Consider the following 27,749-nt stretch of genomic DNA (forward strand, 5'->3'; position numbering starts at 1 on the left):
ACCTTGGTACAGGTTAACACCTGATGACATTTCTTCTGGGCTATTGAGATACAACAAATGTGTTTTAGAAACACACGGTTATAACAGCCAGAGAAAAGACTAAGACAAAAGTCAAGGGTCAAGAGCCCAACTAAAGCAAACACTTATCTCTAATATGATTTCTTCAAATGAAACAATAAATCAACATCTAAACCTTAGTTCATTCTCAATAAGATCTTCTGTAGACGTCTGACAGAAATAAAGTCAGTCTGGTTATTAATAAGTGGAGCTGGTGATGCTGTTTGTGGGGTTGTTTAATCAGATCTTGAGAGATTTGATGTATTTTATTTCAGTTGATTTCATCTAAGACTGTGTCTGAAGTCAGTTGTAGTAGTTCTTGTGTTTCTCTTTTCTTCAGTGATTCTGTTTGTTAACAGCAGCTGTTCATCACTAATTCTCAATCAGCACTTAGTTAATCAGTTAATTACTTAAATGCAAAGTTTTAAAACTTACATGGTTTAAATCAAGGCAATCTGTTTACTCAAACGGTTTGAGTTAAGTTACTTGTCGGGTTTTACAGTGCAATTTCTTTTATCTGTTTTCTTAGACCCCGTTTACACGATGGTAAAACGCAGATATTTCCCTGCGTTTTGGCCTGTCCTTTACACGAAAACGCTGTTTTTATCCCTGAAAACGATTATTTCTAAAAACTCCGGCCAAAGTGGAGATTTCTGAAAACGCCGGTTATGTGTTGCCGTGTCAACTGGGAGAAACCGGGTTTTAGGTTCTCAAACGTCACATTATGCGCCAGAAAATGCTTAACGTCATGTGAGCGCCCTATGTTTAGAGTTTGTTTGGGTAACGTTACTGTTTGATCATGGATGCTGTTAAGGTGGTACTCATTTTTACGTTTGTGCAAACGCTTTTGGTCTGTTTGCATTTGCAAACACAACTGCTGTATTATATCGAGGAGCAGAGGCGAAGGAGTACACGAAGGTCAGCAGGAAGTTGCTCGATTTTGAGGATTCTGATTGGCTTGCATGGCTTTATCCTTCTCCCTACACTGCCGCCCATAGGTTTGGCATAGTTATGATGGCGCTCGACGGCGTATTTATGCGGGTTGATGTAAACGACAACTTTTTTGAAAACGATGTTGTGTGCACGATGTTATTTTTGAAAATTAGTTAGTTTCTCTAAATACCCGGCTATGTGTAAATGTGGCATTAATTGCAGAATATTTATCATGTGCATCCAGTCCTTTGTGCTGTCTTTGCTGTAAACTGGTTTAAAGGGACAGAAGTGAGAGACTTATTTACCCTCATTTGATAAAACAAAGTTTTGAAAAAAAAATTACATTTAGAAATTTCTAGAATCTCTGTTTCAGGTTTTTTATTAGTGTAAAAACTTTTCCAAATTACTTTTCCAAAATTTTTAAAAGAACAACTGATTTTACTTCATTATATCAGATATGTAAGTGAAATTTGCACTTATTTTTCACAAGATCTTGAGGTGTTCCTGTAGCTCAAGAGGCAGAGCATTGCATTAGCAAGTGCAAGTTTGGGGGGTTCGATTTCCCGGGAACACATGATAGGTGAAAGTTGTTAGCCTGAATGCCCTGTAAGTCGCTTTGGACAAAAGTGTCTGCTAAATGCTTTAATATTATTTAATTTAAATTTACTCAATAAAATGTAACAGGTCAAGTTACATGTACTTATTCGTTTTTTAATTTTTACTTAACTTAGTTAAGTAGATTTACTTAATTTCCAAATGTGTTAAATTTACTTGAAAAATACTTGTGCAAAAACTTGCCAAATAAAAATTAAGTAAATTTACTTATTGTTCTTTTTCAGTGTACTTGAAAAAAGTAAGTATTACTACTTAAAAATTAAGATTATCACAAGAAGCATATCTAGCCCCTCCCAACACTTATCAACAATAATAATGATTTTTATTTATTTATTTATTTATTTATTTAGTTTGACAGGGACATTGTACATTAATAAAAACATTCCTGTAAATGTACCAGAATTAGCCAAGGGCTATTTTTCATCCGTAGTCCCTGGACAAGATGTTACAAGTCAACCTAAACAAAATATGATTAAGAATACATAATAGAAATTTTAATAATTACACAATACAATAAAAAAATCTATTTAAACAATTTAAGATCAATTAAAAACAATGCAACAAAATACAAACAATAAAAGGATGTAATAATATTTTAAGCAATATTATATCTAATACGCAGATATAAGATTCTAGTGATGACAGATCTGAGTACTGATTAACCAATTCTTCAATTGAGCCCTAAATAAAGCATAAGTGTTTAGATCTCTTATAGTTGTTGGAATAGTGTTCCATTCTTGTGCAGCTTTAACAGAAAAAGCAGATTGACTAAATTTACTTCGTCTAAGTGGTATGATACAGTCTTGTCTTAATGCACCTCTTGTAGAGCGATAATCAGTTGTTCTAATACGAACTAGCTGACCAAGAGGGGGAGAAGATAAACCATAAATAATTTTATACATCAAGCATACATTTGCATACTTAATCATGTTTTCCCAACTCAATAAATTATATTTTTCCAGTATTGGACAATGATGAGAATATACCGATTTCTTATCAAGGACCTTGAGTGTACGTTTGTATAAGGACTCTAATGGTTTTAAAGTCACTGAACTCGCCTGAGACCAAGTGGTTAAACAGAAAGTCATGTGAGAGAGAACCATAGAGTACATAAACATCTTAGCTGCTTCTAATGACATGTTATCTCTAGTAATCTTAAAATTATAGAGATTAAACTTAACCTGCTTGCAAACCTTTTTTACGTGAGCTTTAAATGTAAGTTTAGAATCAATCAGTATTCCCAGATATTTATATTGTGGCACTACCTGCAGCCTCACCCCTGACACATAAACATCTGTAATTCTTTTTTTTTCATATCTATGCATGACTTCACACTAGACAAATGCAGCCAAGATGAATACATCTAAATATTCAAGTAATGAGTGAATGCGTGTGTTAATGAAACAATTGGGCTATATTTTATTTACTGACAACAACAGGAGACATGAATAAACAAGTAAAATAATAAATAAAAGTAATCATCGCAATAAATAAATACAAGTCAACAACACATGAAACGCTTTATTTTTAATGTTTGAAAGCTTTATTCAAACATTGTTCTGTTTTTGAAAGTGTACAGACGGTGAACCCACATCCATCCATCAGGTCCCTCACTGCTGCAGTCAGACTGAATCTGATCATGATGAGAGAGGGACATCGAATACTTGTCTGAGGGCACAGAGAGGATGAGGAAGACCATGATGAAGACCCTGAAAAAGAGCAGGAGAACATGTGCGGGACTATCTGAATCTGATCATGATGAGAGAGAGACATCGAGTCCTTGTCTGAGTGCACAGAGAGGATGAGGAAGACCATGATGAAGACCCTGAACACGAGCAGGAGAACATGTACTGCTGTGTCTGCTCCAAACATCTGTGTGCTGCTCTCCATTAGCACCACTACCTGGAAAACATTTACACAGAGTAAAACGCTTTATATCATGTTGTCAGCATTCTATTTATTGCTGAAATTGCATATATTTAATACAGTTTCTATTTGGGGTTACAAAGGGTCAGTTCATCTAAACATATAAATTCAGTCATTAATGACTTGCCTTCATTCTGTTAAATCCTTTGCCCGAACACAAAAGGTGATTTTGGTCAGGTTTCTCCTGCTGGTTTGTGTTCATACAGTATCAGTCAATGGAGCCTGACTTTCAGATTCTTCATGACATTATTTTTCATTGACTGATGTTGTATGAACAGAAACCAGCAGAACAAACTTGACCAAAATCACATCCACAGTTTATTTTGGTCTTTCTCTAGATGCTCTCGCTGCTCTCGGGTCACTGAGGATGAAGAGACCACATCAACATCCGGCTCAGATGAAGCAGTAAGAGCTGGAGAGATGGAGCGTTTAACCCGTGGCACTTCATCTTCTCCATCCTCAGTGCACACAGCAGTGTGCAGACATTTCAGATCCTGCAAAGATGCACAAACACAAAACAAAAGCAGTAATTTTAACAACACAGTGTCATTTCATTTCTGTGTTAGAAGTTACAGAATGATCTTACTTTATATTTTGGTTTCAGGTTTTTTCCACAGATGCTGCTATCACCTGCTCAACCACAAAAGATAAAGTGGTCAAGAGGTCAAGAGGCCTTTATTTGTCATTTGCATAGTTAACACTGGGGAAAACTGGGCATTGAAATGCTTGTGACGGGGCTCATACAGTGACAATAACAAGACATAAGACACAGACGTACATGGAGAGCACTGAGATTTTTGAGTGACTACGGTGCCCTTAGACAGAAAGACATGGACAGAGCATTATATACAAATAAGTGGAAGTAACAGGTACAATAAAGGTAATTTTTTAAAAGGAATATTAAAAAAAGTGGCAGTGCAAGTACAATGAAGTAAAAATAAGAGCAGCATGTATTCCGTTTTTAGTTGGAGGACAGCTGATTGTTAAGTAGTCTTTTGGCTTGAAGATAGAAGCTGTTCTTCAGTCTGGTTGTCCGTGAACGGATGGACCGGAAACAACTGCCAGATGGCAGTGTGGCAAACAGGTGATGAGCAGGGTGAGTGCGGTCCTTGATGATGCTGCGAGCCTTTCTCAAGTAGCGAGTTTGATAGATGTCCTGTAAGGCTGGGAGTTTATGTTCAATGATGAGCTCTGCTGTTCTCACCACTCGCTGAAGAGCTTTGCGGTCCAAGGAAGAGCAGGTGCCGTACCATACAGTGATGCAGCTGGTCAGAATGCTCTCTATAGTGCAGCGGTAGAAGTTTGACATGATGTTAGAGGAGATGCCAAACCTCTTCAGTCTCCGCAGGAAGTAGAGACGCTGATGGGCTGTTCTCACTATGGTCTCTGAGTGTAGGCTCCAGGACAGTTCCTCAGAGATGTGAATGCCAAGGAACTTGTAGCTCTTAACTGTCTCTACTATCTCTCCGTTGATATGAAGGGGAATGTGACCCTCTCTCTGTGACTTCCTGTAGTCCACAATCATCTCCTTAGTCTTGCTGATGTTTAGAGAGAGATTGTTATCAGCACACCATGTAGTGAGTGCATTAACCTCATCTCTGTAGGATGTCTCATCGCCATTAGTGATGAGTCCTAGGATAGTAGTATCGACAGCAAATTTGATGATGGTGTTGGAGCTATGCTTAGCAGAGCAGTCATATGTGAACAGGGAGTACAAGAGAGGACTGAGTACACATCCCTGTGGGGCACCAGTGCTGAGTATAAGTGAGGAGGATGTGTGATTGTCAATTCTGACCACCTGGGGTCTTCCGGTCAGGAAGTCCAGGACCCAGTTACATAACTGACTGTTAAGACCCAGATTTTTCAGTTTGGCTATGAGTTTGGTAGGGATGATGGTGTTAAATGCAGAGCAGTAATCAACAAACAGCATCCGCACATAGGTGTCTCTTCCCTCCAAGTGTTCTAGTGCAGAGTGTATGGCCATTGCAATGGCGTCATCCATGGATCTGTTAGAACGGTTAGCAAATTGTAATGGGTCCTAGGTGTCAGGCAGAGAAGAGCAGATGTGGGGTTTGACTAGCAGTTCGAAGCACTTCATGATGACTGATGTCAGTGCTACAGGACGGTAGTCGTTCAGGCAGGAGACAGTAGTTTTCTTGGGAACAGGGATGATGGTGATTTGCTTGAAGCATGTGGGGATCACTGTAAGTCTCAAGGAGAGGTTGAAGATGTTGGTGAAGACATCTGCTAACTGGACAGCACAGGCCCTCACGACACGTCCGTGTATGCCATCTGGACCTGGAGCTTTGCGGCCATTGACTCTCTTGAAGGCCTTACTCACTTCGTGTGTGGTAAGAACCAAGGGGCAGGTGTCAGTGTCAGCAGGTATTTTCACAGCAGGAAATGTATTATCTGCCTCAAAACGAGCATAGAATGTATTGAGCTCATCTGGTAAAGAGGCAGACAAAGACACACCACTGCTTTTCCTTCCTTTGTAGTCTGTGATGTAGCGTAGCCTGCTCCACATGCGTTGGGGGTCAGAGCCATGATAATCTGACTCCACTCTGTCCCTAAAGTCTCTTTTGGCTGATTTTATTGTTCTTTGAAGGTCATACCTGGATTTCTTATAAGCAGTTAAATCACCAGAGTTGAAGGCAGCAGTCTGTGCTCTTAATTTGACCCGCACCTCACCGTTGACCCATGGTTTCTGGTTTGGAAATGATTTAATGTTAGTTGATGGAACAACATCCTCTGTGCATTTGTTAATGTAGCCTATCACAGAGTCTGTGTATTTGTGTATGTTGTCTCCTGCTGCATCTTGAAACATCTGCCAGTCTGTGGAATAAAAGCAGTCCTGCAGTATGGAGATGGCCTCTTCACTCCATTTGTAGACTGTTCTAGAAACCGTTTTTTCCCTGTTTGAGGCATTGTCTGTATGCTGGTAACAGCAGTATGCATCTAATGTACAGCAACCAAGAATCAGAAAAGTGATGTAATAACTGTTTAAAATAATTAAAATAAACTACAACTTAAGATTTAAAATATGTTGTATTGATGACCGTAGTGCCCTCACTGAGAGTCTTTGATGGCAGCATTCCTTCATCAGTCTCTCTGCAGCAGTTAAACACACGTGTGTCTCATCTCTCCCTGTAACATCCGGACAAGAGTCAGTCTCCTCTGTCATTTATCTGTGATATACTGCATTTACATGTTGAGCTAAATGCTGATGTGTTCACTCACTTCTTACCCAACACAAGAGCTTCACAATTTATCAACCATAATAATGGTCAAATGAAATAGATAACTTATGTTTACTTAATGTAGATTTATTTATTCACATTACTTACATTCATCTAAAGCAAGGGAGACATTGAATTCTACATAATAACACAAACATCTCTCACTCAGATGTATGTTCATGTGATTTGCTCTTTTGCAATTCTCTCAATTGCAAGAAAAAAAAAATACTTCAAAAACATTTCTCTGTCTCAATAAATAGACATTTAATCGTCTTTAAGATGGTTCATGCAAATCCACTTTGTAGATGTAACTTACATGTGCTTACTGGAGATCCGCTGTTCACTTTACATGATAAAACATGTTTTGTTGTTGTTGGTGTTTTTTTTTTTTTTTTTTTTTTTTTTACAAATATACTATAATGTTACTGGCTAGCGTCTTTCCACCTTAACAAATCAACAGTTTACTCTACAGTAGCTCAACAAATAAGATTTTAACACATGGGAACCGTGTTTTGTTTTATAATACTCACCTTTGTAAACATCCACGTCGCTGCTTTCCTTCACGTTCGATGATGACGTATCCCTTTCGCGTGGCATCCTGGGATTGAAAAGTATCCATCGATGAACCCTTCAGAATCTTTGCTGAAGCAGTAGGACATCTGTTTTACTGTTTTATGGTTCAAGGTTTCGAATGTACTTCTTTCTTCACATACTCTTTTTCCCTACTATATAGTAGGTGAGTAGGCATATTGGAACGCAAATTAAGTATACGTACAACTGAATCTCGCGAGAATTATTGCAATTCTCTCCTACTCTTTTATGAACACAAAAGATTCAAACATACTAATTTGTCGCATACTGCTTTTTCTGTACTATATAGTAGATAAGTATGCGATTTCGGATGCAGCCATTGTGTGTGAATAGAGTATTGCAAGCGCTGTTAGCACAACCACTAACGGGCTATAAGCTAATAGCGGACCCAGGAGATCAAAATAAAACTAGTAATAACGAGGCGCTCTGATTGTTTTTGTTGTAGAATACAATAGAGGATATATTCACACGTTATAGAAACAGAAATGATGGTGTATAAAATTGATTTTTAAGATAAAAATAGTCCATAAAAAGAATAAAGTGACGGAGCTCAAATGCAGTACAGATGGCAACAACAAACAGGAAGTGACGTGTGAAGACTAGGATTGTATAACTAAACTATTATTTTCAATAAACCATCAACACCTTTGTTAATCTCAATAAGAACTTTTTTACATTTATGACAGAAATAAATCTTGTTTATAATAAGTGAAGTTGGTAATACTGTTTTTGGAGTATGTACGCTAGAGTTTTACACCAATCAGAGGTTGGGTTTTCATTTTCAACCAACATCTGACTTCTGAGCAATGTCAGTCCACATCTAGAGTGATGAGAAGCTTTGTTAGAATGTTAGAGGATAATGTTGTAAAAATGTTTTAGAGAAAGTTATCCTAACTTTTAGCAGAACATTCTGGGAACTAAAATAGAACTATTTGCTGAAAACATTCCTAGAACATTTAAAATTTCTAGATGGGAAGCTATTGAACTTGTTGATACTTACAAGTATTAGGGTATCTGGCTCGATAAAGGTTTTACCTTTAAAAAACACTGAGGTTCTCGCTATGAAACTTACATTTACTCTGGCATTCTTATATAGAACAAAATCTTGCTTTTTTGGGACTATTCAAATTTATTCATTTAGCTGCTCTTTTATCCAAAGCGACTTACAATTGCTATAAATGTCAGAGGTCGCACGCCTCTGGAGCAACTAGGGGTTAAGTGTCTTGCTCAGGGACACATTGGTGTCATACAGTGGATTCGAACCCAAATCTCCACTGATCCACTGCGCCAACACCACCCCTATAAGAAAAAGACTGGGTGCAGGACTATTCCTGTCTCAGATAGATTATGGGGATATCATCTATCAATTTTCTTGTCCATATACTCTGTCAATACTAGACCCTCTTTATCATGCGGCTCTCAGGTTCTGAGGGTCATTACAAATGCTGGCTATCAGACACATCATTGCATCTTATACAATATGCTAAACTGGCCGTCACTTAAATCGCGCAGAATTAGTCATTGGCACATTTTTATTTATAAAACGATTTTAGGTATCTTGCCGTCTTATATTTGTTTGTACCCAAAGTACATATCAATTAAGATCTTTGTACTAATTTTGAAGGTTCCAAGAATAAGGACAGAAGCAGGAAAGAGGGGTCTGTCTTACTATAATCCTTCATCCTGGAATGAACTCCGGTCTCGACTTAAGATTGGTGCGCTAATTTCCTTAGCTGCTTTTAAAAAAAGAATATCTGATATGCGGACGGAAATGTGTAATTGTTTTAATTAATGGTGGGTGGATATTGACTTCTAGACCCTATTTTGTTTATTTACATATTTTAAACCCATTGCTTCTTCACATGCAAATATTCTGTAAATTTTGTGTAAATCTGCTTTGCATTTTAGATTGTAATTTATTGTCTCGCAATTTATGATTGAACTTGTTATACAGGATTCTTTTGTTAAAGAGACTGTGTCTTAATGGGACTTTTCCTGTTTAAATAAAGGTTATATATATATGTATATATATATATATATATATATATATATATAGAAAATATTTAAGTGTAGGTATTATTATGGTTTTTATGACCTAGATGTACATTTTACCAGTTGTTACCTACAGTTTATACAAACATTATGGTCATCAACCAGTGATTGATATATCAAACATAATAATAGCGGTTAGACGTTGGATTTTGGTTGAAAATGAAAATCGGGTTGACGTCTTAATCCAACAACTGTTTGACATCAAGCTCCAATGTTGGGCAGATGCTGAATAAAGAACCCCCCCCCCCCCCTCAAAAAAATAAATAAAAAAAAACAGTGAAATGCATGGCAGCACAAGTATAACCAGCTTCACATATTAATAACCAGTTTGACTTTATTTCTGTCAGATGTCTACAGAAGTTCTTTTTGAGAATTAACAGAGGTTTAGATGTTGATGTTTTATTTGAAAATGTTTGGTCACCATTATTGTGATCATTGTTTGCTTTAGTTGGGTAGTTTGACTCTTGGCTTAGTAAGTTTGCGGTTCCTGTAATAGTGTTTACCAAAACACATAATTTGTTATAAAAGCAGCCATAAAAAAAGATAAGGTGATATAGATTTCATCATCATGAAGAAAAATGATTAAGTAAAATTATTTTTTCGTCATTGACCCAAAGTGGTTATTTATTATTAATGAACAATATTCAAGAGACCATGCTTTCTTCCCTCAGATCAGACATTCTGATTTTTTATTTTTAAATACATCTTGGGAAAAAAAGCTTTCGAGACACATAGACATCAATAATCAGTATATGAATCTCAACAATGGTGACATGCTTCATGCAGCAATGCATGCTGGGAGCCACCATAGTATAAAACACATGGCTCCCAGCATGCATTGCTGCATGAAGCATGTCACCATTGTTGAGATTCATACGCTTATTGTTGATGTCTGTGTGTGTCACCGTAGATTAAGAACGTAGATTTTTTGAGCTCTTGTTTGTTAAAAGATTTTAACTGATTGTTATAATACCACTGGATCTCACGTGGCAGAAACACAGGGTTTGTAATATGAATGTACTAATGATGATTATAAAGCCATTAACAGGTAACAGCCATCACCATGCTGTTTGTGGGGTTGTTTAATAGTGATGGGATTTATGGCTCTTTGAGGGGATCCGGATCTTCGCGATCCGTTCCTTTCAAAGAGCCGTTCAAAAGAACGGCTCTTTTGGCTCTTTTTAAATATTTAGTCAGTTTTAAGAAGCCAGCTTGGGGGCATCTCAGTTTATCCTGGAAATAATTACTGGGAGGAAAAATGAGGTGAGATTTGTAGTCAAATAATTAAAACTCAGATATCACACACCAATATCTGAGTTTGAATTATTCTGAAATATTGATTATTACCTCGTTTGTCATGTGTGGACTATATTCCATAGGGTTGCACAAATCCCTCTGCTTAGACAGTGACATCACTATTTTGGATTTACCTTTAGTACAAAGTGTGTGTGTGTGTGTAAAGCTACGTTGACTTATGTTATTCATACAATACCTACTCAAATAAACATCAAAAACAAAGCCGGCTGCAATGAATTTCTGTGCAAAACAGCTTTTACTACAAACACTTTCACACAAGAACATTGTTATCACACAAGAACATTTTGATAGAAAACAAAAAATATTTAAAGTAGATAAAATTAGAATAAATAAAATGGAAATGTCTACATACTACATACTATTACTACTGTAAACTTTGCAAATAGGACATCAGCCCCTTCAAGTCAATGAACAATAACAAAGTGGGCTGCAATGAACATGCACAACTAATAACTAATATCATCACGATATAAAGGGTTGGCCTGCGCTGGGTGCGCCCCTCCCCCTATAACTGTTCTGTCTCGCGGAGGAGCTCATTTGTGTGCATCTGTGTGAAACACGCATAGGAAAAAAGAACGACAGAAAGAACGGCTCCCCTCCAGCCGCGACTCGGCTCCCATCGTTCATGTTTATGAGCCGTTCAAAAGAATCGGTTCGTTCGCGAACGTCACAACTCTATTGTTTAATCCTCCTCTGCTGAGTCAAAGTCAAAGTCGTTATTTGCAATCAGGTCAATGGTATCGCTGTAGATGAAGTGTCCCCAACTAAGCAAGCCAGAGGCGACAGCGGCAAGGAACCGAAACTCCATCGGTGACAGAATGGAGAAAAAAACCTTGGGAGAAACCAGGCTCAGTTGTGGGGCCAGTTCTCCTCTGACCAGACGAAACCAGTAGTTCAATTCCAGGCTGCAGCAAAGTCAGATTGTGCAGAAGAATCATCTGTTTCCTGTGGTCTTGTCCTGGTGCTCCTCTGAGACAAGGTCTTTACAGGGGATCTGTAGCTGGGGCTCTAGTTGTCCTGGTCTCCGCTGTCTTTCAGGGATGTAGAGGTCCTTTCTAGGTGCTGATCCACCATCTGGTCTGGATACGTACTGGATCCGGGTGACTGTAGTGACCCTCTGATCTGGACACATACTGGATCTGGTGGCCACGGTGACCTCGGAACAAGAGAGAAACAGACAAATATTAGCGTAGATGCCATTCTTCTAATGATGTAGCAAGTACATAGGGTGTTATGGGAAGTGTTTCCGGTTCCGGTTTACCTAATTAATGCAGCCTAAAAATCCTTTATCGGATTTGGATAATAAAAGCATATTAGTATGTTATGTGTATGCCAGGTTAAAGAGATGGGTCTTTAATCTAGATTTAAACTGCAAGAGTGTGTCTGCCTCCCGAACAATGTTACGTAGGTTGTTCCAGAGTTTGGGCGCCAAATAGGAAAAGGATCTGCCGCCCGCAGTTGATTTTGATATTCTAGGTATTATCAAATTGCCTGAGTTTTGAGAACGTAGCGGACGTGGAGGATTATAATGTAAAAGGAGCTCATTCAAATACTGAGGTGCTAAACCATTCAGGGCTTTATAAGTAATAAGCAATATTTTAAAATCTATACGATGCTTGATAGGGAGCCAGTGCAGTGTTGACAGGACCGGGCTAATATGGTCATACTTCCTGGTTCTAGTAAGAACTCTTGCTGCTGCATTTTGGACTAGCTGTAATTTGTTTACTAAGCGTGCAGAACAACCACCCAATAAAGCATTACAATAATCTAACCTTGATGTCATAAATGCATGGATTAACATTTCCGCACTTGACATTGAGAGCATAGGCTGTAATTTAGATATATTTTTGAGATGGAAAAATGCAGTTTTACAAATGCTAGAAACGTGGCTTTCTAAGGAAAGATTGCGATCAAATAGCACACCTAGGTTCCTAACTGATGACGAAGAATTGACAGAGCAACCATCAAGTCTTAGACAGTGTTCTAGGTTATTACAAGCGGAGTTTTTAGGTCCTATAATTAACACCTCTGTTTTTTCAGAATTTAGCAGTAAGAAATTACTCGTCATCCAATTTTTTATATCGACTATGCAATCCATTAGTTTTTCAAATTGGTGTGTTTCACCGGGCTGCGAAGAAATATAGAGCTGAGTATCATCAGCATAACAGTGAAAGCTAACACCATGTTTCCTGATGATATCTCCCAAGGGTAACATTTAAAGCGTGAAGAGTAGCGGCCCTAGTACTGAGCCTTGAGGTACTCCATACTGCACTTAAAAAAACTGGATGACGAGTAATTTCTTACTGCTAAATTCTGAAAAAACAGAGGTGTTAATTATAGGACCTAAAAACTCTGCTTGTAATAACCTGGAACACTGTCTAAGACTTGATGGTTGCTCTGTCAATTCTTCATCATCAGTTAGGAACCTAGGTGTGCTACTTGATCGCAATCTTTCCTTAGAAAGCCACGTTTCTAGCATTTGTAAAACTGCATTTTTCCATCTCAAAAATATATCTAAATTACGGCCTATGCTCTCAATGTCAAATGCAGAAATGTTAATCCATGCATTTATGACCTCAAGGTTAGATTATTGTAATGCTTTATTGGGTGGTTGTTCTGCACGCTTAGTAAACAAACTACAGCTAGTCCAAAATGCAGCAGCAAGAGTTCTTACTAGAACCAGGAAGTATGACCATATTAGCCCGGTCCTGTCAACACTGCACTGGCTCCCTATCAAGCATCGCATAGATTTTAAAATATTGCTTATTACTTATAAAGCCCTGAATGGTTTAGCACCTAAGTATTTGAATGAGCTCCTTTTACATTATAATCCTCTACGTCCGCTACGTTCTCAAAACTCGGGCAATTTGATAATACCTAGAATATCAAAATCAACTGCAGGCGGCAGATCCTTTTCCTATTTGGCGCCCAAACTCTGGAATAACCTACCTAACATTGTTCGGTAGGCAGACACACTCTTGCAGTTTAAATCTAGATTAAAGACCCATCTCTTTAACCTGGCATACACATAACATACTAATATGCTTTTATTATCCAAATCCGTTAAAGGATTTTTAGGCTGCATTAATTAGGTAAACCGGAACCGGAAACACTTCCCATAACAACCTATGTACTTGCTACATCATTAGAAGAATGGCATCTACGCTAATATTTGTCTGTTTCTCTCTTGTTCCGAGGTCACCGTGGCCACCAGATCCAGTCTGTGTCCAGATCAGTGGGTCACTGCAGTCACCCGGATCCAGTACGTATCCAGACCAGATGGTGGATCAGCACCTAGAAAGGACCTCTACATCCCTGAAAGACAGCGGAGACCAGGACAACTAGAGCCCCAGATACAGATCCCCTGTAAAGACCTTGTCTCAGAGGAGCACCAGAACAAGACCACAGGAAACAGATGATTCTTCTGCACAATCTGACTTTGCTGCAGCCTGGAATTGAACTACTGGTTTCGTCTGGTCAGAGGAGAACTGGCCCCACAACTGAGCCTGGTTTCTCCCAAGGTTTTTTTCTCCATTCTGTCACCGATGGAGTTTCGGTTCCTTGCCGCTGTCGCCTCTGGCTTGCTTAGTTGGGGACACTTCATCTACAGCGATATCGTTGACTTGATTGCAAATAAATGCACAGACACTATTTAACTGAACAGAGATGACATAACTGAATCCAATGATGAACTGCCTTTAACTCTCATTTTTGCATTATTGACACTGTTTTCCTAATGAATGTTGTTCAGTTGCTTTGACGCAATGTATTTTGTTTAAAGCGCTATATAAATAAAGGTGACATTGACTTGTGATCGATAGGATACATCTTCATTCACTGCTACGAACTGATGTCGGTCATATAAGTACGATTTAAACCATGCTAATGCACTTCCACTGATGCCAACAAAGTATTCAAGTCTATGCAAAAGAATGTTGTGGTCAATTGTGTCAAACGCAGCACTAAGATGCAATAAAACTAACAGAGAGATACACCCACGATCAGATGATAAGAGCAGATCATTTGTAACTCTAAGGAGAGCAGTCTCAGTACTATGATACGGTCTAAATACTGACTGGAAATCCTCGCATATACCATTTTTCTCTAAGAAGGAATATAATTGTGAGGTTACCACCTTTTCTAGTATCTTGGACAGAAAAGGGAGATTCGAGATTGGTCTTTAATTAACTAGTTCTTTGGGGTCAAGTTGTGGTTTTTTGATGAGAGGCTTAATAACAGCCAGTTTGAAGGTTTTGGGGACATATCCTAATGACAATGAGGAATTAATAATAGTCAGAAGAGGATCTATGACTTCTGGAAGCACCTCTTTTAGGAGCTTAGATGGTATAGGGTCTAACATACATGTTGTTGGTTTAGATGATTTAACAAGTTTATACAATTCTTCCTCTCCTATGGTAGAGAATGAGTGGAACTGTTCCTCAGGGGGTCTATAGTGCACTGTCTGATGTGATACTGTAACTGACGGCTGAATGGTTGCAATTTTATCTCTAATATTATCGATTTTAGAAGTAAAGTAGTTCATAAAGTCATTACTGCTGTGGTGTTGGGAAATGTCAACACTTGTTGAGGCTTTATTTTTTGATAATTTAGCCACTGTATTGAATAAATACCTGGGGTTATGTTTGTTTTCTTCTAAAAGAGAAGAAAAGTAATCGGATCTAGCAGTTTTAATGCTTTTCTGTAGGATATGTTACTTTCCCGCCAAGCAATACGAAATACCTCTAGTTTTGTTTTCCTCCAGCTACGCTCCATTTTTCGGGCTGCTCTCTTTAGGGTGCGAGTATGCTCATTATACCATGGTGTCAAACTGTTTTCCTTAACCTTCCTTAAGCGTAAAGGAGCAACTTTATTTAAAGTGCTAGAAAAGAGAGAGTCCATAGTTTCTGTTACATCATCAAGTTGTTCTGAGGTTTTGGATATGCTAAGTAATTTGGTTACATCAGTAAGATAACTTAAAAAGCAGTCTTTTGTGTTAGAAGTGATGGTTCTTCCATACTTGTAACAAGAAGTAGAATTTACAATTTTGGCTATATGAATTTTGCACAGAACTAAATAATGATCTGAGATATCATTACTTGGCTGAATAATTTCAACACCAGCAACATCAATTCCATGTGACAGTATTAAATCTAGAGTATGATTTTGACAATGAGTAGGTCCTGAAACGTGTTGTCTAACATCAATAGAGTTCAGAATGTCTATAAATGCTGATCCCAATGCATTGTTTTCATTATCAACATGGATATTAAAATCACCAACTATTAAAACTTTATCTGCAGCCAGAACTAACTCGGATGTAAAATCACCAAACTCTTTAATAAAGTCTGTATGGTGCCCTGGTGGCCTGTATACAGTAGCCAGTACAAACATAACAGGGGATTTATCATTAACATTTGTTTCTCTGGATAATGTTATATGAAGCACCATTACTTCAAACGAGTTATACTTGAAGCCTGCCCTCTGAGAAATCCTGAAAACGTTGTTATAAATTGAAGCAACACCTCCACCTTTGCCTTTTAGACGCGGCTCATGTTTATAACAGTAATCTTGGGGGGTGGACTCATTTAAAATAATGTAATCATCAGGTTTTAGCCAGGTTTCTGTCAAACAGAGTACATCTATATTATGATCAGTGATCATATTATTTACAAAAAGTGTTTTCGTAGAAAGGGATCTGATATTAAATAAGCCAAGCTTTATCATTTGTTTATCCATATTGCTTCTGTTTTTTATTTGTTGAACCTCAATTAAATTGTTAATCTTAACTTGGTTTGGACGTTTTTTGTATTTTCTAGTTCGGGGAACAGACACAGTCTCTATAGTGTGATATCTAGGTGAAAAGGTCTCTATGTGCTGAGAATTAACTGACCTCTGTGACGGGAGGCAGCTAGCAGACGGTCGGTTTAGCCAGTCTGTCTGCTTCCTGACCTGGGCCCCAGTTATTCAAGTATAAACACTAAGACTATTTGCCATATTTCTAGAGAGAAGAGTGGCGCCACCCAAGGAGGGATGAAGACCATCTCTTTTAAACAGGTCAGGTCTGCCCCAAAAGCTCGTCCAATTGTCTATGAAACCTATGTTATTTTGTGGGCACCACTTAGACATCCAGCCATTGAGTGATGACAATCTGCTGTGCATCTCATCACCAAGGTAAGCAGGGAGGGGACCAGAGCATATTACAGTGTCTGACATCGTGCTTGCAAGTTCACACACCTCTTTAATGTTATTTTTAGTGATCTCCGACTGGCGAAGTCGAACATCATTAGCGCCGGCATGAATAACAATCTTACTGTATTTACGTTTAGCATTAGCCAGCACTTTTAAATTTGCAAAGATGTCAGGCGCTCTGGCTCCCGGTAAACATTTGACTATGGTGGCTGGTGTCTCTATATTCACGTTCCGTACAATAGAATCACCAATAACTAGAGCACTTTCATCAGGTTTCTCAATGGGTGCATTACTGAGTGGGGAGAACCTGTTTAATGTTTTGATCGGAACAGAAGAGCGGTGTTTTGACCCACGACTACGCTGCCTCACCGTCACCCAGTTGCCCTGCTGCAGGGGCTCTGTTTCCGGAACCGAACAATGTACAGGAATCCCTGAGCTAGACGCATCCAAAGCCGTATCTAGAGCCCTAACATTCTTACTGTCCTCAATTAAAGTTTGGATGCGTGTCTCTAATTCTGAGATCTTCTCTGTCAGCCTAACTATTTCCCTGCATTTATCACATGTGAATCCCTCATCAGTGACAGAGATAGATAAACTGTACGTGTGGCAAGAGGTGCAAGTAACAATGACAGGAGGAGCCATTACTCACCATGCTTGATGAAAATTTTTACTGCGGTTGTTTGATGAACTTGTGAAAAACACTTTAAAAAACAGAGAGTGATAGTAAGATAAAGATTCTAGAGAAAAAATAAAATAAAAACAGAGATATTGAGATATTGAGATATTAAATGCACTGCCATGCATTTCACCCTTTGTTGCAGTGTGGTGCTTATTCCAACCAAAATTCAAAGTCTGTCTGATGTCAGAGTTTGACGTCAAACAAAGTTGGGTTTAGAAGTCAACCTGACTTTAATTTTCAACCAAAATATGACGTCTGACTGACGTTGGATTAGTTGGAGTCCAACGTCTTCCTGACGTCACATTGATGTCCTGTGCCTGCTGGGTGGTGTTTCTTTTTCTTCTTCACTTGTGTATTTTTGAAAATTTTGTACAGAAGATGCATACTAGCACCCTCTACCATAAAAGAATGAAAACACAGATTCTAGGAGTATAGCTCAAATATATTTAGACTTTTTGTAAGTATAAGTCAAGTATACTTAAACGTAATTTTAAGTATATTTCTGAGAAGTACATGAAGAGCATTTCTGAGAAGTACATAAAAAGTAAACTAAAAGTATACTTTCCTATTTTTAGTTTAAAAGAAGTATACTAATAGCACACTTGAATAAACTTATTTTTCGTAAGGGAATACCACAACTGACACAATGTACATAAAGACATTCTGTAATGCTTACAATGCAGGAGAGTTTATTGGAAGTTCATTAACATACCAGTTAATCTGACAGACCAGATAACAGACCAGAAGCAGATAAAAGTTGCTTTGTTAAGACTGAGGAAAATAAAATGTTAAACCTTCACATTTGTAATATAGTGAAAACAACATTGGATGTTTGCTCCTGAAAACACTGATGTTTCTAAGACACACGTCTGATCTTCATGCTGATGGATTTCATGCCAACAGCAAAATTGCTCTTCCAGCTGTGCCAAACATTTCCAATGGCAAAAATGGTGGGATCTTCTCCCCATAAATACACACCATTGGGGTTTGCAGTGTGACAGCCATTGTACCAAAAGGCCCCGAGATACACTTTGGCACAGTTACCGCCATAGGAATCTTGGTCCTTGTCAAAGGTGGAGAACTTCTGTCCATTATGGTAGGACAAAGAGTCACCTGCAAAAAGGAAGAGCATCATTGAGGACAGTAACATCTTTTTAAGGGAGTCATACTCTCTAACCACTAGGCCCACGACTTTCGCATAAAGAACCCCATTTATAACTTCTCTGGGATGAATGGAAAGACTCTCTTCTGAGGAGGTTCAATGACCGCAAACACCAGTGTTGTGTAGTGTGTGGCTGACGTAGATGTCACTCATTGGTTACGTCAAATCAGGAAACGCGTATTTAAGTAGGCTGCGCCTGTGCTGTGACGCGATCGGTTGTAACACCCGCCCTATTGTGTTGTCATTCCGGCTCGACGTGCTGCAGGAAAAGGTATGTGTAAAGCGTTTGCGGTAGATCTATTTTCTTAGGATATGACTATTAAATATTCTCTGTTGGTGCTGGTATAGACTGGGAGGTAGCATGTCAATCAGTTGGATCACTTGATGAAGGAGCAGATAGGTTGGAGTTGGCTGGTTATTTAGGTGAGTGGCGTTCACGTGGGTTTAATGTTGGTGTGCGTGCGTTTATAATGTGTATCATTGCAGCATTCTGTGGCGTGGGTCGTTTAGTGGCGTCTGCGCACCAGCTGCAGTTCACTGGCGTCTGTGCACCAGCTACAGGTCACCTAGGTAAACAGAATCATCGTCGGTTGGGCATGACGTGCTGCAATATTTGGCAGTAGTGCGAGCGACCCGTCCAGCGCTGTTGTCTCGCTTGGATTTTTGATTTTTTTTTCCCCTTTTGTTTCCAGTTTATCTGGTTTGTGTCGTCTGTCTTAAAAATGCAATGGTGAATTGATGTGTAGTTTCTCCTTGTTCTCATCTAAATGATGTTTGTCTGGTTGTTATTGTATGTGTCTGTGACTTAAGTTGATTGATTTAATATTTTGTTTTGTCTTTTTGTTAAAGACTAAAAGGAGTTATCCTCCTGTGTCCGTAGATTTATTGTGTTTATTTCCTTTTTATCTGATTTTGATGACGTTATTGGGGATGCTGGATTTTGGGGCTGTGTAAGTCCAGCTAACTGTTCTATCTTGACCCTATTTATTGTTTTGTATTAGCTTACACCGCTAGTGGCGTAAAATTGTTTGTTGTATTTATATTTTTTTTTTTGTATTCCCATACAGGAGCTGAGGGCCACTCACGTGGGTGTCCTGGGGCTGTGGTAGTGGGGTCTCCCATTCACTTGAGAGTGCTGTATTTCACTTGTGTGGTGTGGTGAGGTATGAGTATGGAGTGAGCTTTTTCTTTTGCTTTTCTTGTAGGCCACTTCCAGCCGGGGGTGTCCAAAGTAGATGTCCTTCAGCCCTGTATGGTCCTGTTGATGAATGTCTTCTTTTATTGTTTTCTTTGGTAATTTACCGTTGCTGTGACTGATATATCAACTTTTGATTTATTTTTTGTCAATTATTGTGTGTATGTTGAATGAGTATTTTTGTCTAATGCTCCATTGGGGGTGGTTTTATAGTGTGAGGTTTTTTTGTAATAAAGTATCTTTTTGTAGAACCCATGACTCTGCCCAGTTACTTGCTGAAAACGAACCTGTGTGCTTCGAATAAGAGAAAAGCCGGTGGCTTGTAATTCATTCTTAGGGTGCAAGTCCCTAGGTGGCGTAGTCGACAACCAAAAATTATATTAATTATTTCTTTAGGTTAGGCTGACTTCCACCTTGTCGTTAACCGTTCGGTCACAGTTGCATGAAGTATCCAATTATCATACTTTAAACAAAGTTGTTACCAGAAAAATACTGAAGTAAAAGTATTAGTAACTGTTACTATAAAAACTATATACTATACTATAACTATAAAGTAACTGATATTAACCCTTACCAAAATTAACCATGGTTTAATTATAGTAAAAGTGTACAATGTTTTTTTCTTGTTTTTTTTTTTTTTACATTCATTTTGGTTGCAATTTTTATAACCACCGTTTTACTACAAATACCATGGTTAATTACGATATTGTAGAAAAAACCATTGTTCTTGCACTTTGGGTGATACATAGGGTCTAAGAGAGACTGTTTTGTTAAAAACCTGTGTTAAAGTGAGATTGGGCTGATGCGGGAAACACAGTATGAGTTGCAGTCTGATGACATGTTTATCTGACAGGATATAATCGGCCCTGATCATTGTTGGTTTGGCCGATCTCCAAGATGTCTCTTAAAGATTTATTGATCTGGAAAGCATCTGCTGTGTACAAACATCTGACAGACATCTTTAAGATGTCAGTTTTGCATGCATTCTACATCATAAACTTTTGATATATGATAGGAAACATCCTACAGACTTATTGCATTTGAGTAAAGGCTCTAATACAACTTGCAGATGATAATGCAGACATCAAAAAGACTTCTCTGAGATGTATTATATTATCAGGGTATTTGATACATTGATACATTCTTATTTACATGAAGAACATGTTTAGTATAAATGGAAGTGTCCTACCTGCTCCTCCATCTTTGAATCCTGAAACTTGTAGTTTATATCCATCAGCTTCAGGACCCACAGAGAAGGAAGAGTACAGAGCAAAAACTTTATTTCCTTGAAAGTCCTCCAGATCCACTCTCAGCATGTACTTGTTCTTACGTGTCAGCTGGTACATGTTTTCCAGCCCTGATCATACACACACATATGAAGAACACGTTCAACCAAACACTGGACATGAGCATCCACACAAACACACACACACACACTGTGAGATCTTACCCAGCCAGTATTCTCCCTCCTCATTCCCAAATCCTCTCTTGTACTGATTCCACGGCTGATAGAAATTCACACTGCCGTCCATTCTCCTCTGAAACACCTGTGATGGGTTTATATAGAATATATGATTCATAATGAATGTGCTGATGTGTGTTTGAGGATCTAGAGTCGTATTCATACCGTCCATGCTCCGTTGTCTTCATCTTTCCCCCCTGAGATCATCTCACAGTAAACCCAGACAGGAATGTCTCCTGCTGGATAGATGGAGTAAATCCCACTGACGGTTTGTCCTGAGTTATTTACATCAGAGCAGTCGAATGGTTTAAATCCACTTACAACAGAAGCCGTGAAAACAGAGAGAAGAGCCACAACAAACACCTTCATCTAGAGAGAAACAGGACTGATCATCAACCTCACTTATAATGATCAAATCACACTGACATTAGAAAGAAACATGATCTTGCCTTCGCTTGAAGAATCTTGAAGAAAGTAAAAAACGTTTTCCTGAATGATTATCTGAAAGCTAAATGCTTTGTGAGGTAAATTATGGAGAGTAAACGATTGAGTTGCGATGTTATTCAATGTATAACAAACACTGTTAAATATTAAATAGGCTCCTCCTCTGTTACTTTACAAAAAAAAACCTTTAAGTATATTGCAAAACCCTTGATTCTTGGCACTAATTAAGTATCTGTTTTTTATACAATGGCAATAAATGTTATCAGTCGTATAACATCTGTCGTTGGAGTCATTCTTGCAATGCACAATGATGAAATACTAATGTTTTATAATTGATAGGACTTCCCTCACTCGATTTGTTTTGTAACACACCTAGAATTCACGAGGTCACCCTTACATCTAATCTGAAAGCAAATAGTAGGCATATTTTGACGTGCTTTCCTGGGGGAGGATCCGGGCCCAGAGCATAGCCCGAAGCCAAAAAACTCCTCGATCCCTGATTTGAGATAAATAGATTAGAAGTGAGGAGTTGGGGTGGAGGAGGGATGCCGAAAAACTGTCGTAGGACAGGAGGTAGGAAGGCTGGATATTTATGCACTTGTTGTGCTAGTTAAGATGGTTAGCTAAACGAGATGCACCTGTGCCAAATTGGATGATTATCTGATCGTGCTCCTGCCAAACTTTGTTAATAAAACCCCATTAAAAATTTTATAAAAAGTTTAGTATTAAAGAGCTTTCATCATTGGATCGACTGTACTTGTGTTCCTGGAGTAAGTGTGATTTTCCTGTTTAATAGTTTTATTGGTTTGCACACAAAAACAGTGAAGGCACTTGGATAACAATAACAAACATATTTGTATACAACTTTAAAAAAAAAGTAATTAAAAAATGAAATAAAATAAAATGAAATTTAAAAAAAAAGGGGGAAAGGTTGTGTTTTGGAGTTAGGTCTAGTTAGCCTGGAAAAATTGCATAAATGGTTGCAACTTATTGTAAAAATTTGGCTAGTTTACCTTGTTTAGGGTATCTTGTTTTTTCCTGTTTTAGAAAGGACATGACATCAGTGATCCAAAGTGTATTGGACGGGTTATTTGTTGCTTTCCAATTAAAAAGGAGATAGCGTCTCACCATCAAGGTAGTGAAAGCCAAGGCCTCTAACTGCAAAATGGTGGTATTCTTGAGGAGTACCAAAAATGGCTACATGCGGAGAAACATCAATGAAGTGAAGTGAAGTGACATTCAGCCAAGTATGGTGACCCATACTCAGAATTTGTGCTCTGCATTTAACCCATCCGAAGTGCACACACACAGAGCAGTGAACACACACACACACTGTGAGCACACACCCGGAGCAGTGGGCAGCCATTTATGCTGCGGCGCCCAGGGAGCAGTTGGGGGTTCGATGCCTTGCTCAAGGGCACCTAAGTCGTGGTATTGAGGGTGGAGAGAGAACTGTACATGCACTCCCCCCACCCACAATTCCTGCCGGCCCGGGACTCGAACCCACAACCCTTCGATTGGGAGTCCGATTCTCTAACCACCAGGCCACGACTTCCTCAATGGTCTTGAGGAGCACTTTAGACATGGTGTCAGAATAAGTTTGCCAGATATTTCTTAGTTGGGTAAAAAGAAAAGCATATGTGCAAGATTATAGGGCGAACCAGAGCATCTGTCACAGACATTAATTGTACAGTATTATGGAAAATTTGTGATAGTCAGGTTGTAGAATAGTGACATCTGAACACTACTAAATTGTATTAAGGTCAAGCGGGCACAGATTGAGGCTTTGTGAATTCCATTTAAAACAGAGTCCCACCAGTTAACATCAAAGGATAGACCCAACTCTTTCTCCCATGTCTCCCTCGTCCTAGTGGTTAAATAGGACTGGATAGTGCCATAGACTTTTGAAATTAAGATCTTTGTGAAAAATTCAATAGTAAAAGACTGTCCCATGTCGGCTCCTGAGGAATTTGTGGAAAATTAGGAAATAAAAATTTTACACAGTTCCTGATTTGAAAATAACTGAAAAGATGTGAAGGTGGGAGGCCAAACTCGCTACTAAGATCTGTGAAAGAACAAACACCCCCTCTTTATAAAAATCCATAAAATATTTCAGACCCTTATGAAGCCATAAAGTGGAAACAGAATCAGTAAATGCATGATTGAACACATTATGCCCTAAACAGTGGAATTAATATGGTGGGAGTAAGAAATTTAAAATGCTTCCTAAATTTTAACCTTATCTTTAATGTGAAAATGACCATTGAGTTGCTAGTAAAACCAGAGAGGTTGACTGAAGCAACGCCAGCCAGTATTCCCAGTAAAGAGGGCAAGGGATAAGATTGTATTTCCAATTGACACCAAGGAATGTTGACCAAGTTTTTCCAAAATATAGTTTTAGTTATATTCGTAGCCCAATAATAAACTTTGAAATTTGGTAGAGAGAGGCCACCATCATATTTGCAATTCTGTAATACTTTTAGTCTAACTGTAGGTGTCTTACCATTACATAGAAAATGAGATATAACTGAATCAATGCTTTTGAAAAACTTTTAGATAAAAATATAGTTAGACACTGGAACAGAAACAATAATTTTGGGAGGACATTCATTTCAAATCAAGTTAATTCTACCAAGCAGGGAAAGGAGGAGGGAACCCCATCTTTGGAAATCAGCCTTAATCTCAGTTAATAGGGGAGAAAAGTTTACAGCATAAAGAGATGTGTAGCACCTGGCCACATAAACCCCCGGATACTTAAATCCTGAAGGACTCAGTTTGAAGGGAATATCAGACTGAGAGAGAGCTGCAGTGCTAGGTCATTGACCAGGTAGCATTCGCTCTTTGATCATATTTTCTTGACCTGGTAAGGACTCTAGCTGCTGCATTTTGGACTACCTGTAGCTTGCTTATTGAAGAAGCAGGACAACCACCTAGAAGTGCATTACAATAGTCCAAGCTAGAGGTCATGAATGCATGAACTAGCTTTTCTGCATCTGAAACAGGTAACATGTTTCGTAGCTTGGCAAAGTTTCTAAGATGGAAGAATGCAGTTTTTGTAACATGGGAAATATGATTTTCAAAAGACAAGTTTCTGTCTAATATAACACCCAGATTTCTGACTGTAGAGGAAGTAACAGTACATCCGTCTAGTTGCAAATTGTAATCTACAAGATTCTGTGTAGTGTTTTTTTGGTCCAATAATTAATATCTCTGTCTTATCCGAATTTAATTGGAGAAAATTATTGGTCATACAGTGTTTTACATTTTTAACACACTCTGTTAGCTTAGATAATTTAAAAGTTGAATCTGGTCTCATTGAGATATATAGCTGAGCATATGATTATTCATACAGATCATTTTTGGTAGGTGCTCAATTGAGGAAGGTGCTCAATTGAGCAGACCCAACTTTTTCTAAATTTTTTGACATAAATGGAAGATTTGAAATAGGCCTATAATTTGCCTGTTCACTAGGATCTAGTTTTGGTTTCTTAATAAGAGGCTTGATAACCGCCAGCTTGAATGGTTTTGGAACGTGACCTAAAGATAACGACGAGTTAATGATATTGAGAAGCGGTTCTTCGGCTACAGGTAACAACTCTTTCAGTAATTTAGTGGGTACAGGATCTAATAAACATGTTTTTCGTTTAGATACAGTGATAAGTTTATTTAGCTCTTCCTGTCCTATAGTTGTAAAGCACTGCAGTTTATCTTTGGGTGCGATGGATGAAACTGAAGTGTTAGACTCAGTAGAATCTACATTCGCTATTGTATTTCTAATGTTATCTATTTTATCAGTGAAGAAATTCATAAAGTCATTACTATAAAACATTGGTGGAATATTTGAATCAGGTGGCATCTGGTAATTTGTTAATTTAGCCACTGTGTTAATTTAGCCACTAAATAAAAACTGGATTGTTTTGGTTATTTTCTATGAGTTTGTGGATATGCTCTGCCCTAGCAGTCTTTAGAGCCTGTCTATAGCTGGACATACTGTTTTTCCATGCAATTCCAAAAACTTCCAAGTTAGTTTTTCTCCATTTGCGTTCAAGACTACAAGTTACTTTCTTGAGAGAGTGAGTATTACTGTTATACCATGGCACAGTACGTTTTTCTCTAACCTTTTTCAATTTGATGGGGGAAACAGCTTCTAATGTATTCAAGAAAATAGTGCCCATGTTGTCAGTCATTTCATCTAATTCATGTGTATTTTTGGGTACAAATAGCAGTTGAGATAGATCAGGCAGGTTATTTGCGAATCTGTCTTTGGTGGCTGGAACAATAGTTCTGCCCAAACGGTAACGCTGAGACATATAGTTAATATCAGTGATACGCAGCATGCACGATACAAGGAAATGGTCTGTAACATCATCACATTGAGGTACAATATCTATATCAGTAAGATCGATTCCATGCGATATAATTAGATCTAGTGTATGATTAAAACGATGAGTGGGCCCGGTGACATTTTGCTTGACTCCAAAAGAGTTTATTAGGTCAGTAAACGCAAGTCCTAATGCATCATTTGTATTATCAACATGAATAATCTCCCATGATTAGCGCCTTATCAACTGTAACCAGAAGGTCTGAGAGGAAATCTGCAAATTCTTTTAGGAATTTTGTATACAGCCCTGGTGGTCTATACACAGTAGCCAGAGCAAGAGATACATTAGATTTCTTTTGCATGTCTGAGAGTGTAACATTAAGCAGAAGTATTTCAAATGAGTTAAACCTGTATCCTGTTTTCTGGGTAACATTGAGAATATCACTATATATTGTTGCAACACCTCCTCCACGACCAGTCTGACGGGGCTCATGCTTATAACAGTAGTTTGGTGGAGTAGACTCATTTAGACCAATATAATCAATTGGTTTTAGCCACTTGGCTTGTAACTTCTTAATTTTCAGATTTGTGTGTCAAGCCAAGAGCAAAAATCATCGGGTGGTGATAATTATGTTTTAATGTTTAAAGCGCTATATAAATAAAGGTGACAAATAATGTAATCGTTGCTTGACCTTAATCACTGAGCTCATTTACAGGCTCTTCTCTTATTACCACTCATTATTGATTGTAACAGCTTTGATTCCACAACAAAAGAGTCTGTATTTTCTATACATTTTGTAAGCGTCTCTTGTGATACTTTGATTTTTTTTTCTTTTTATTAAAGGGTTTTAATTTTAGGCACACACAGATAACAAAAATCAGCATATGAATCTCAACAACGGTGACAAACAGCATATTCAGATAAACAGATCTACTCTGAACATCACAAAACTAGATACTAAAAAAATATCATAATTTATTCATGCCGCAATGCATGATGGGAGCCATGGATGAGTTTTTATTGGCTACAACATGCTTTTTTGATGGTCACCGTTGTTGTGATGCTCACGCTGATTCTTGATGTCTGTGTGTCTAAACTAAAAAACTCTTTCTTTATGTAGAAATAACTTTCAATAACATGTCATACTATGCCAGAAATGCTGGATCACATTTTTATCCACCTAATTTATGTACAGAGTAAAGAAACCTGAACTCAGCCATTCAGGTCACTCCATGACAATTAGTCCAAACCACAAGTCATAAGATCGCCTTGGCTCTGGTCTGTATGTTACGACTCAGTTACCACAGACACACAAAATCTAAAGTTAATAACTGAAGGGTCAAGATACCAACTAAAGCAAACACTGACCACTATAATGGTGACACACAAATTGTGATTTTCTCGTTTGGTGATTCTGCTTGTTAACATCAGGTGCTGGACAAGTCCCCGACTGGACAAGTTAGCCTGATAAAAAAAAGAAAAAAAAAAGAAAAAAAGACTGAGGAAGCATCGAAACTCGAGACTGATTTTAATTTATATTAACGTTTCATTCAACATCAAAACAAG

The 27,749-nt window shown here is 38.2% G+C and overlaps 2 protein-coding genes across 2 annotated transcripts in view; both read right to left on the reverse strand.

The window, feature by feature from the left end:
* Positions 1-27,749, reverse strand: part of LOC132142906 (microfibril-associated glycoprotein 4-like) — a 97,939-nt gene that overhangs the window by 44,530 nt on the left and 25,660 nt on the right. The window lies entirely within an intron of this gene.
* On the reverse strand, positions 18,287-21,801 carry LOC132142909 (microfibril-associated glycoprotein 4-like). The gene is made up of 4 exons (XM_059553108.1): positions 21,583-21,801; positions 21,406-21,502; positions 21,145-21,312; positions 18,287-18,711 (listed from the first exon to the last, which is right to left on the reverse strand). The coding sequence occupies exons 1-4, from the start codon at positions 21,784-21,786 to the stop codon at positions 18,455-18,457; spliced, it is 726 nt and encodes a 241-aa protein (XP_059409091.1). The 5' UTR covers positions 21,787-21,801; the 3' UTR covers positions 18,287-18,454.

Source organism: Carassius carassius, chromosome 6, assembly GCF_963082965.1.
Source record: "Carassius carassius chromosome 6, fCarCar2.1, whole genome shotgun sequence".
NCBI lineage: Eukaryota > Metazoa > Chordata > Actinopteri > Cypriniformes > Cyprinidae > Carassius > Carassius carassius.